General features: G+C 35.6%; 1 protein-coding gene across 40 annotated transcripts in view; it reads right to left on the bottom strand.

Moving 5' to 3' along the window:
• Positions 1–13,475, bottom strand: part of VPS13B (vacuolar protein sorting 13 homolog B) — an 856,590-nt gene that overhangs the window by 483,006 nt on the left and 360,109 nt on the right. For 26 of the 40 annotated variants that reach the window (XR_013397372.1, XR_013397371.1, XR_013397373.1 and 23 more), the window contains exon 21: positions 11,636–11,783. Coding sequence is in view for 26 of the 40 variants with exons in the window: in XM_077943895.1 (XP_077800021.1) it covers positions 11,636–11,783 (148 nt within the window). In the remaining 14 variants the exon portion in view is untranslated. The remainder of the gene's footprint in view (positions 1–11,635; positions 11,784–13,475) is intronic. The other 14 variants (XR_013397367.1, XR_013397376.1, XR_013397375.1 and 11 more) reach the window with 1 other exon arrangement.

Here is a 13,475-nt window from a genome sequence, read left to right as displayed (position 1 = left end):
TCACTTATTAACACCGCAAAATGTTCTCAAAGAACTTTAAAATTAAGTGACATTATAGTTCAAATCACATATGATAATTCAAATTAATGGCTCTTTGGGAAAAAATCTTTATAATGAAACAGATGAAGTTTAAAAATGAATAAATTGTGCTAGGCAAAACTGCATTGTTCAAAACTGCACACAGCAAAAACATATTGTAATTCCTTTCCCTCAGTTGAATAAACTCTATGTTTAAAAAAATTAAAACGAAGCCTGTTGTAAAGTCTGCAATCTGTCTTAAGCATCTTATGTCTCTTCCTTCCAGATTTTTCTCCCTGTTCCCTAGTTCATGTGGCTAATACCTTCATAATCAATTTACCATCTTCCTATCAAAACAGTAATGTGTTTTAAACCTGCTGTGACTAATTGCAAAATAAAAAATTAGTATGTACAAACTGGAATAGCTGGAGTTATCCTCATGAGCCATGTTTCTGCTATTCTTGCATTTTTTCTGACATTATATCTCATGCCCCAGAACACAAGTGTGAAAACATGACCCAACCGGCGTTGCTGCTGGGCCAATCATTGTACCTAACCTTCCTGACCATAGTGACTGTCCAAGATGTTGGCACATGATTTAAGACAGTCAAGCAAAATCCTCTTCGATTACATTTTTTTATTTTATTTATTTATTTTTTTTGGAGACAGAGTCTTGCTCTGTCACCCAGGCTGGAGTGCAATGATGCAATATCAGCTCACTACAACCTCTGCCTCCCGGGTTTGAGCGATTCTCCCACCTCAGCCTCCTGATTAGCTGAGACTACAGGCATGTGCCACCACACCCGGCTAATTTTTGTATTTTTAGTAGAGACGGGGTTTCACCATGTTGCCCAGGCTGATCTCGAACTCCTGGCCTCAGGTGATCTGCCCACCTTGACCTCCCAAAGTGCTTCAATTACATTTTCAATAGGCATTGGATAAGACCTGTTTCTCTTTGATCATAGGGAATTAAGTATGTGAGTTCAGAGGTACCCTAGCCATGTACAAAACTATGTCAAGAAATCTATGTTCAGTAAGAGAAAGTTAAACCAACACGAAAAGATGGCGTGCTGATAACGTGGAATCTCTGGTTCTAAGTCATTCCAAAGAAAAGATCCATCTTTGCCTTTACCATTCTGGTTACGGATTCAATAAATAGTCTGCCACAACCGGTTTTTAAATTGAAAATCATTTGAATATAGTTTCTGTCTCTCACAATTGAAGACTCCTTTCTAATTTAGGAATGTTTATTTGCTAGTAAAGAAATCACCTATCAATTTGGGGAAAACCAGGCAATAGGTTAGTAGTTGTATGTGCCCTGCCCTAGCAACATCATTACATAGCCTGCATAGGTCCCAAAATGCTTTAAGCATATCATGAGACTTGTTTCCCTCCTTTCTCAGGCTTACTTCTTCAAGAGCTGTTCAACTTCATTGGCTTCCTAACTCACCTTTCAGTACCTCTATTAGCATATTCACTGGTCATTATCCCACTGATTCTCTGCCTAAGCCAGCAGATTTGGAGATGCTATTGATTTTTTTTTTTTTAACTCCTTGATCAGAGGGAGTAAAGATTTCTTTCACTGTCTCAGCCAATACCTTTCTTAGTTTAAATTGGCTCCTTGGAAACTGCAGGACGGTGCTCTGGTGGCCTTGGACTACCCAGTTCTCTTCCTTTTTTCACTTGTAGTTCTTAAGAATATTGTACAACGCAACATCTTAAGATAGGAAGGGACTGACCAAAACAGCTCAAGTTCTGTTCCAGTCCAGACTAGAAACAGTACACTGTAATGCTTTAGCCAGCAAGTCATATCACCATGGAATATAAAACCCAAAGACAGATGTCTTCCAGGGACCCTCAGATGTAGTGCGGCATGCACAGATGAGACACCATTTAACCTGAGCAGCTTTCCGGAGTCTGGGGGAACCAAATCACACTGAATCCTAGGCTTCTATTGTCCCTTGATAGCTATCTGTGAGTACAGCCATAAATCTGCTTAATGTAACTCACTGCATATGAGTGTGTTCTGTCTCACTGGACAAGTTCGTAACCACTGCACAGTGAATCTGCTCCACAGGATAATCATATCCGAACCTTACATGAGAGGCTTTCTCTAGGTAATGCTAAACTTTCAAATAATAACATTCCAACACAAGAGTGTTCTCCAAAAAATGTGGTGCACAAAGCTACAAGAACACCCATAGGGTGTTCCTGGCCTAAGTCCAGGAGTTTGAGACTAGCCTGGCCAACATGAGAATATCTACTTATATTTACTTTCATCTAAAAATGAGAAACACATATAGTTACTTATTTATTTATTCAGTTATTTATTTATTTAGAGCTGGAGTCTCACTCTGTAGCCCAGGCTGGAGTGCAATAGCACAATATCGGCTCACTGCAACCTCCATCTCCTGGGTTCAAGCAATTCTCCTGCCTCAGCCTCCTGAGTAGCTGGGACTGCAGGCACGCATCACCACACCCAGCTAATTTTTGTGTTTTTAGTAGAGATGGGCCATGTTGGCCAGGCTGGTCTCAAACTTCTGACCTCAAGTGATCTGCCCACTTGGCCTCCCAAAGTGCTGGGATTACAGGTGTGAGCCACTGTGCCCAGCCATAGTTTATTAATATTTAATACAGTAAACTACCATTGGAGTCCTTCTTCATGTCAGAAGGCCACAGATAACACTATGTTAAGTATACAAAGGAACAGGAACACTCAACAACAAGAAAGAATTGCCAAGGATTCTTCAATCCTTCACTTGTTTTCAGTTAATTGTGGCATATTACAATTTACCATGCATAGTTAATCAGGTTTTAGAATTTTATTATTTATTTTAACTGAATTAATACTCATAATCTGTATACACACTTTAAAAATATTCCTGTAAAACACACTCAAAAATATGGATTAAAAACAAAACTAATTTATTTGAATAAAAAAGGCAATATCCCATTAAATTGAAATAACTCATTATATAAGGAAGATGAAAATTTACTGGCCTTATGTCAGCAAACCTTTGCAAAATAGATGGGACTGAAAAATAAGTATCTTGAGTACAGTCAATGATGCCCTTTTCATCTCTTCAATATGATGTATCTCAGTGAGGCAGCTTTCCAATTATGTCAGCCATTAAAACCAACAATTGGAATAAACTTAATTAAAAATTAAACTTATAAGTTGCTATCAAAACAAAGTATTAAACAAATATTTAAAAAGTAATACCATGCAGGCTGGGTGCAATGGCTCACGCCTGTAATACTAGCACTTTGGGAGGCCGAGACGGACGGATCATTTGAGGTCAGGAGTTCGAGACCAGTCTGGCCAACATGGTGAAACTTTGTCTCTACTAAAAAACACAAAGATTAGCCGGGTGTGTGGTGGGCACCTGTAATCCCAGCTACTTGGGAGGCTGAGGCAGGAGGATTGCTTGAACCCAGAAGGCGGAGGTTGTAGTGAGCTGAGATTGAGCACTGCACTCCAGCCTGGGTGACAGAGCGAGACTCCGCCTCAAAAAAAAAAAAAAGTAATACCATGCAATATTACACCCACTGAAACATTATTGATGTATTAAAATTCTATCTGAATAGTATAATTTAAATATTAAAATTAAAATAATCTTACATGCTTTATTACATTAAATAGTGATACATATATTTAACGTATAAATCAATAACTACTATGGATGCTTGCTCAAAAAATTACTGATAGGAGTGCACTAAGAAAAACAACTGAAGACTACAATTTTAAGGTTAACTATTTTTATATAGTTTATATTTTCTGTATTTGTTCTAATTTATTCCTTCTTAGTATTCAGTAATGCTTTTAAAGAAATGTTAGTCTGCCTCAGCTGTGCTGAAGGAAACCAAGAAACCATGTTCTGGGGTGGGGGTGGGGTTCTTATTTCCCCCTCCCTCTTTTCGTTGTTTTGTTCCAGGTTTGGGCCAGCATATTCAAAAGGGAAGGGAGTGAGGTAGTGCTAACAGTAATGGAAGTCAAATAACTCCAATAGGGTATGGAAGTACAAGTAATTTTTCAACATTAATTTACCTTCCAAACCTTTCTCTTCTGAGAAAATTTAATGAAGTCTATGCTCTACCTTCAAAGTAAAAATAGAAAGCAAAACTTGAACACATTAGAAGAAACCATACACAAATAAATCTGCTTTACAATCCTAGAGAAATAAAAAGTGAGCCAAAGAGGTAAGGACCAAGAACTTAAAAAAAATTAAATATGGAATAATTGCTAGTCTCTCAAGAAAAGGACCCAACAAGATAGGACATTATATGTATTTTAATAAAGTACAGCACATTTAAAAATAAAAATAAATAAACCCAGTCTGCTTAACAAACTGAACACTTTGTTGGAATTAATCATCAAATACCAATGATAAAATACTCTGCAGGGCACACATGCAGACATACTAAATAAAGTGTAATTACATCTCCTTACGAGCTAATGATTCATTTCAGGAGTTTTCACATGAACACTAGCAATGTGAGAAATTCAAATATGTGGTAAATGTCAACTTAGTAATACATTTGATAGATATGGCTATAAAAGATTGCCATCAGATGACTGAGGGATGCTTCATGTTTATGAAAGTGATAGCTATCATCAGAGACACTTTATATTTATCACCTTCATAAACTACTACCTTCATAAAACATGAAATATTCAAAAAATCAAAGAGTTAAGGAAATGAAGTATATGGCTACAATCATCTACAGTATGGGTAACATATCAAATAATCATCTAGCATCTGTTGAAGTCCTTTAGAAAATTAATCTTAGAAATATTGTCTAATTATAAATTATGCTGATTGCCTAGAATAGTGCAGAAACAACTTATAAAATAATTTGAACTTTGTGTATCATTTTAAGCTCTGCAGACTGCTAATACTTTTTCCCTTGAATTTAGATTTAGAAATAAAAATAATTTTTCTTACAATGTACAAAACAACTCAGTAAACATATATTTTCATTAAATTCTCTGATGACTTTCTGAATTACATTTTCAAGTTATTTTACTTTAGATGTACTTCATTAGATATACTTTATTTTCAACCTTTTTCTGTTCTAAAATAGTAAAATTTTTTAAAACCATCTTTTATCCCTGATAAAATCAATTTTATATTATACAATAATGTCTACCTTCATGCTTTAATATTTTCAAATGACATTTGTAAAGAAAAAATAAAATTTTAGGGCCCTCTAACCACCTGAATGAACTCCTCTTCTCAGCCAGGGCATTCCAAAGTTAACCTGAAAAACTGGTTCCCTGTATGAGAAAAATAGGAGGCTTGTCTTGAGAAAATTATACATTTTTCGATCTCTTAGATTCTGTAAAAGTGCAAAAAACAAAATACTTGTCCCACATAAGTACTTGTTTGTGGAAAGAAAAATAACTAAATTAATCTATAATGATATATAGTCTTATCTTCTTATCTCTGTCCTAAAGAAGAAATGATTTTTCCTAAATGGTTAAGTCTCACATCTGTGCAGGGTTTTAGATCTTGCTTACCTGTGATCTCACTGTATAAATTATCCTCAGTCTTTGTGGTATCTCCAATTTTGTCTCCTTGTCTCTTTATATCTCTATTGCTATATACATACCCCAAGCGACTATATAGTCAAATTTCTTGAATGACTGGTGTACATAGGTTGTCCCTCCTTCAATTCACATCCGTTCCTTAACAACTAAAACTCCTCTGGCCAACTGGCCACAGACTAACAGCCTATTTGTCAGCCTCATTGTTCTTGATGACTCTACAGCATATCATGCACATCCACCTTCTTCTTGAAACTCTTTGGAATTGTGTCGCACATATACATGTAGCTTTGTTGCCTACTTCTCATATAGTGATGCTTCTGAACTCTCTCCATTGGCTCCTTCTCCTTACTCTTCCATTAAAGAGTTCCTTTGAATGTAATTTTGCACTCTCTTCCCATCCTGCTCTCTAGGGTCTCCTGAGAAATCTCAACCACTCTGTGGCTTCCACTATGATCCATATGTTGACGACTCCCAAGTCTATATCTCTTAGTGTGAAATATCTAAGCAACACTAAAAACATTTTTTTAACCAGCTTTGTCTTGTGATATGCATACTAAAGGAAAATATTTTTATTCTTTTTTTTTTTTCCAAAATTCAGCTTTTGATTTTCCATTTTAAGTTACTACAGTAGAAGCAGCTAAATAATCTCTACTATCCACTCTTCCTTTCTTTCTTAGTTAGAAAACACAAGTTGTAGCCAGGTACATGGCTTTAAAGAATACACACTACATTTGCAAGACCTCTTATGCAGCTAGATAGGACCATGTAACTAGCTTCTAGCCAAGAGTATATAAACAAAATGGGGTGTGCAACTTCTGGGTAGTGCTTAATGATGTAGAAAATAGCTTTCTCTTTCACTGTACTCATTTCTGCTCACTGAAATGCATACTTGATTAACTGCTGAAGCCACCATCATGAACCATGAGGCAAGCCTGGCAATGAAGGTCACTCAAAGTAGAATAAAAAGCTTCCTGATATTGAAAGATTATAATAGCTTTAGGATGCCTGCTTAAACTTTCCAATGAGAGACAAAATTGGATCTTGTTTAAAGCACCGTTATTTAGAGTAGTCTGATATTTTCAGCCAAACTTAAGCCTAAACAAGATAACTGTATTATTAAACTTTGGCATAAATTTAAAATATTACATCTTGAAATGAGGTCAGCAAAAAAATGTAATTAGAAATATTCTACTCAGGCCAAGCGCATTGGCTCACGCCTGTAATCCCAGCACTTTGGAAGGCCAAGGCAGGCAGATCACAAGGTCAAGAGACCGAGACCATCCTGGCCAACATGGTGAAACCCCGTCTCTACTAAAAATACAATAATTAGCTGGGTGTGCTGGCACGTGCCTATAGCCCCAGCTACTCAAGAGGCTGAGGTAGGAGAATCATTTGAACCTGGGAGGTGGAGGTTGCAGTGAGCCGAGATCACGCCACTGCACTCCAGCCTGGGCGACAGAGCAAGACTCCATCTCAAAAAAGAACGAAAGAAAGAAAGAAAGGAAGAAAGGAAGAAAGGAAGAAAGGAAGGAAGGAAGGAAGGAAGGAAGGAAGGAAGGAAGGAAGGAAGGAAGGAAGGAAGGAAGGAAGGAAGGAAGGAAGGAAGGAAGGAAGGAAGGAAAAATATTCTACTCAATAACCAAAGATCATACTCCAAAGACAGGTTCTTTAAAAACAAATAACAATAATCTAAAGCCTTTTATTATCTGTAATATAAACAATGTACTTTTTAAGATTTCAAGATTTTTCATATTTACTTCTCTTGAAGACCTAGGCATAAGAGATAGATTTTCCATATGCCTGATAAAAACTGAAACATCTGAAGGATCATATATATATTTTTTATTTTGGTAGAAGCCTCAGCATTCTGGAATATATTTAAGGCTAGATCAAGGCCAAGAAGTATATACCAACAGTAGTGTTTCACTTTTGAGTCTCATCCAGGAACTTAACTGTGCACCAGTGAGTGGCACTCAAATAAAGAAAGGTGGAACTATCAATGCCATTATGAAACACGATCATAAAAGGTGTTTCCCAGTAGTATGCATCTTGGTAACTCTGATGCAAAATCTTTCACTATCTTAGTGCTACGGGACAGGGCTGCAAATTTAGAGTAATTCCTTAGCAAAAAAATAAAAAGGGCACTGAAGTTGGCTGGCTATATATTAGGTATTAGAGATGAAATAGTAGATGACAAAATTTGCATAGACCTGATTTGCAGGACTGCCTATGCCATGAAAGAAAGAAAGAAGGAAATATTCAGAGCGAAAGAAGGAAATAATCATGAAGTGCCTATACTCTGGCAATTTCAATTTTTAAAAAGTCTCATTAAATATCTTTTTAACCTTGGATAAGTTGCTTTATCTCTTCCTATACTCTGGCAATTTCAGTTTTTAAAAAGTCTCATTAAATATCTTTTTAACCTTGGATAAGTTTCTTGACCTCTTTGTGACTCAATAGTCTTACTTATAAAACGAAAGGGTTACAGTATATCATTTATTCCTATATAGATATAGATATAGATATAAATATAGATATAGATACATAGATAATTCCAAATCATTTATCCACAGATATCCACATGGCTCACTTCCTCGCCTGTTTCAAGTATCTGGTCAAATGTGAACTTTCAGTGAGCCCTACCCTCACAACCATAGCTAATTATCATCCCATGGTTCAATAAGGCTCTGTACATTTATTTTCCTTTATTCTCTTTGTGCTTCATTTTGGCATGTTTCCATCACTATGTCTTCAAGTTAATTAATCTCTTTTTCTTGCAATATCTACTACTCTACATCTAATTCCACTAAATTTTTATTTCAGATATTTTGTTTTTCATCTCTAGAATTGAGTTTGGTTCTTTTATATATTTTCCATTTCTCTCCTCAATGTATGCAACTTCTTGTAAATATCTGAACATAGTTATGATACCTGTTTTAACATATAGGTATTTAATATACCTGCTAATTCTATCATCTGTGTCATTTCTCAGCCTATTTCTATTGGCTAGTTTCTCTCCTGTTGGTAGTTCTCACTCCTTTGCACCTCTAGTAATTTTTTTATTGAATATTTGGCACTGTTATATTTAAGTTGTATGTCTCCATCTTATTGTATTCCTTTTAATGATGTTGGGCTACAACAGTATTATATTCCTTTTAATAGTAACAGTTACTTGCTATTTTGTTTCCTTCAGAGGCTGATTTACAAGTTTGTTTAAGGTGAGTCTAGGGTAGTCTTTATAAATAGTTTAGCCCCACAGCTAAGGCCTAGCCCTTCTGGTCTCTACTGAATGTCCTAAATAACCAATGAGAATGGTATGCGATGGACAGTAGGAACTTCAATGCCTTCTGCCCTGTGTAAGGGTGGGAATCATTAAGATCACAGCTCCAAGGTTATTCTTTGCCAAACCCTGTGAGGTCTCATTGCCCCAGGGGCTCTTTTTCTGCATAACTTTCTCCATCTCTGGAATTTTATTCTATAATTTCTAGTCATTTCTGCCTCCCTAAACTTCAGTTCCTGTCTCTACAACTCAGAAAGACTGCTGAGCTCAGTTTAAGATGTCCTATTCTACTCTGTATTCTGAAACGTGCCTTGAGGCAGAAAGCTAGGGAAATCCTAGGGCTCACCTTTGTTTCCTTTCTATGAGGAATCACACTCCTGCACTGCCTGTTATCCAATGTCCAGAAACTGGGGAATTTTCCCCATATATTTTATCCAGTTTGTTAGTTGTTTACAGCAGGAATATAAATCTAAACCCTGTTAGTCTATCATGGCCAGAAGCTAAAGTTCTATACTTTGAATTTATAGCATTATCTACCAAATCTACAACATTATCACACGTCTTCATTTATTATTATCTTAGCAATAGTCAAGGTGTCTTAAATTTAAAAGGCTTCTATTATTTTAACTCTGTACTTATTACATTGACATGAGAAGTAATACATAAACATGTAAGATAAAATGGGTTATATCTTTTAAGTATCATTTATGGAGTATTCTGCTTTTTAAGTTTTCATCTCCATTCCAGAAATTTTCATGAATAATTCCAAATTAAGGTTTATAACATTTCAAAACCTAGGGTAAACAAATGTCATAGCTTTTAGGGGTTTCGTTGTTTTGAAGAATATACAGATTCTCTGGAAGATTATTTAGAATTTTGTGAAAATCGATTATCTTCATGTGGAGCAGCAAGTCTTTATTCTGGCTTAGTCCACCCTATGTGACTATATCATTGAAATAGTGGCATTCTGTTGTTAACACATCCCCAGCCCTAAACACATGTCCCCCTGCAGCTAGCCACTTAACATTGGCTGAGTTTGGAAGAGGAAAAGGTCTGCTTCTAACTGAATAATTAAAAAGCAAAATCAAACCCAGTGCAGTATCAGCAGGTCTTGTTATTCATGTGTCAAAATCACCATATAACTTGTTGGGGATGAACTTAGAATCAAAATTGGACCATAGGTTGTGATGATATAAATTTAAAAAATAATTTTAATAAGAACTCAGAAATAAAATTAACATTTCTCCACTGTAATATGTAGTTAAAAAATAAATTGTGTATTTTACAACAATGTGATTATACCTAATGCTACTGATTTATACCTAATGCTACTGAAAATGGCTTAGTTAAAAAACAAACAAAAACCAACAACCAAAAAAGGTAGGCAGATGTGCAAAAGACTATGAATACCTTAACAAACTCGTTACAATTTATGACGCAATATAAATAATAATTAAAACAGTGATTGATAACTACATTTAGATGTATGTACATACTCTAAGAAATCATAAAATATATTTTTAATCTAAAAAAGATTATATCCTTTAATTAAAAATAAAGTGTTAAAACATAATTCTAAGTAAAGAAAATGTTTAGCAAAGAGTATTATCAAGAAAAGAGAGAGTACCACTGCCAAGTTCACCAGAGAATTAAAAATAGTGGGCACCCAAGGGGGAAGAAATAGAATTCATAAACAATAAATGTTATATTCAACTCAAGGCCTTTTACCTTTGGTGACTGCTCACAGTCACCAAACAGGGCAATCACAAGCATTAGCTGGATGCTTATTAATTTTTATGCAAGCTTGAGTGAGAATATACATTTGGTGAAATAATAATGTCCTTATCTATAAGAAAAATACCTATAGGATATCTGATGGTTCTAAAGATGGGGGAACACCAAAGACATAAAATGCAATTATCCTTAATTCTAAAGAAAAGAACCATAGTTCATATTAATAATTTAAAATAAAAAACAATGTGTTATGTTTTCATATTTTATAAATAATGATGAGAAATTACGTTTTTAGCTTTTGTTATTTATTTTCCCTCATTACAAATTAATTTCTTATAAAAACATAAAGTATAATAAAGAAGGCAAAATAATTATCAGATCAACTGGTATCATTTATGAATTGATATGTGATTGGTATGAGTTTACATATAAACTTTTCCACGCATATACAGATGCATTTCAAAATCTGTGATCACATACTTTATATTTGCATAGAAGATCTAGCAGAGAATATGAGAGAAAGGGGAAGAAAGATGATTAAGGTGTACTGTGGTTTTCAAGAATTCACTTGAAGGAACATACTATTGAGAGACAATTCTCCAATTCTCCACTACCTCCAAGTAGAGGTAGTGATTGTCTTTGTTCCCTACTGTGTTTTAAAGGATATTTGTATAGCGAATAGCCTCAGAAGACAGAAATATGATCCTGCTTCTGAGCAAAGGGCAAGTGTGCTTACACCCTCGCAAAGGAGACACAGCGCCTCCCTCTGGAGGAAAGGGCAGGCACGCTTTCTATCCATTATAAAAGGTTCAGGTTCCCTAAATTCAGAATTCCTGGCCCCTTTCATGTCACCTTATGGAAACTGGGCTCAGGGCACTAACACAAGAAAATGCTAATAGTGTGATTATTGCTAACGCTGTGGATAATAAAGTTCTTTGTCTCCAGCTGAGGAGTCTCATGTCTTTGGCCAGCATCCATGAAACTGTGGATGCTAACTTGCTAGCTTAGAAGTGGAGTAAAATCATAGTCCCTTTACAGTACTTGACACATACCTGTTACCGTTTTTGTTTTTATAGGGCTGCTGGCATATTCAGAGGCCTGATATGATTGCTGCTTTGCCAAGGGTGCACTTCCAATAGACACCTCATCCTCTTTCCTTCTACAAACTGGCATAACAAGAGGAATAGCTACCACAGGCTGCTGGAAAGAGCCAAAATGAAAAACTTTTTAGTTTTTAGTTTTTAACTATTTCTTAAGCAGTAAAGGTTAAACATGGCAATACTGAGGACAGTACTTCACAAGTTGGGGCTGAGACTTCATTATTTTAAATCAATCAATCTCTCCCTCCTTCATCTGTCCCTGCACCCCGACTTTTCTCTCTCTTTCTCTCACACACACACACACACACACACACACACACACACAGAGCAATGCTTATCCACTTAAATTTTAAATTACAATTCTGAGTGAAAACCAAAGAGCCTGTAAGTACCCAGAAAACTTAAGTTTTAGTAAGAAGTATTAAAATAATATGGAAAGAGCAAGATAAAATTTAAATTCACTTTGAAAATTATGTTCTCAAAAAAATGGAAAAGTAACCTTATAAAGTTATCCTTATAAAATGGCATTTTTAGAAACATACTTTTACAAACTGATTGTGTACATGTTAATATGGATACTCCAACTTTTTTGAAGAATACTGAAAATCTCTATATTTTGTCTGACAAAAGATATCCATAGCATATTCAGAAAGCACAGAAAAATATCTACTTAGAGAAAGCTGGAAAATATTATGATCCTCTATTGAATGCATGCAGGCTGAGCTGGACAGTAAAGCAGCTGTTTCATCTTTATTCACTGAAATAAAGTCTGATGTTACTGCTGATGATGCCCGATACAATTTTGTCATATTATTGGCAAAAAAAAAGGCACTTTTAAGTTTGCCATAGGATCAAAGATCAATGTTGAAGTGGGTGGAAAACAATCATCAAATGTTGGGTTTTAGCCACAGTTTGAGAAGGAAATTGTAGCTTGGGAAACAACAGATGATAACTGTAACACAGTTGTATCAGATGGTAAATCTGGTGGTGGTTGGTCAGGCTGCAGTGTAGTCTAAGGTTATCTTCAATACTACAACCAAAGTTTTATAGATCCAACCTTAAGCCTCACCCAACTTAAAATACTCAATATAATTTACATTATGAAAAAGTATTTCAATGAAAACTTGTTTATTATATAACTACGTAATAAAATCAATCATGTTCTGAAACATGGAAAAGGGCATATTATTTTACAAGTTGCTAGTCACACTGAGTAAAGAAAAAAGGAAAAGAAATTAGAGGCCAGGCGCAGTGGCTCACGCCTATAATCCCAGCACTTGGGAGGCCAAGGCAGGCGGATCACGAGGTCAGGAGATCGAGATCATCCTGGTCAACACGGTGAAATCCCATGTCTACTGAAAATACAAAAAATTAGCCGGGCATGGTGGCAGGCGCCTGTAGTACCAGCTACTCGGGAGGCTGAGGCAGGAGAATGGTGTGAACCCGGGAGGCAGAGCTTGCAGTGAGCCGAGATCACGCCACTGCACTACAGCCTGGGCGACAAGAGTGAGACTCCATCTCAAAAAAAAAAAAAAAAAAAAAAAAAAAATCGAAAATGAGAAAAGGAAAAGATTAAATAAATTATCGGAAGCATCATAACATAGAGTACCTGCTTTTATATTTGGTATTTAGTCAAACTGATAATACACAAATCTAAATTGGAAAACATTTTTAAGATCTAGATGAGAAATGCTCCACATATTGTTAAGTCTTGATGCATTTAAATTTCCTCATCTAAAAAATAAGAGGGGCTGGAGACGGTTACTGGAAAACCTCTTTATACTCTAATATT

This window comes from Macaca mulatta, chromosome 8 (genome assembly GCF_049350105.2).
Source record: "Macaca mulatta isolate MMU2019108-1 chromosome 8, T2T-MMU8v2.0, whole genome shotgun sequence".
Lineage (NCBI taxonomy): Eukaryota > Metazoa > Chordata > Mammalia > Primates > Cercopithecidae > Macaca > Macaca mulatta.
This window is presented reverse-complemented; position numbering and strand designations above follow the sequence as displayed.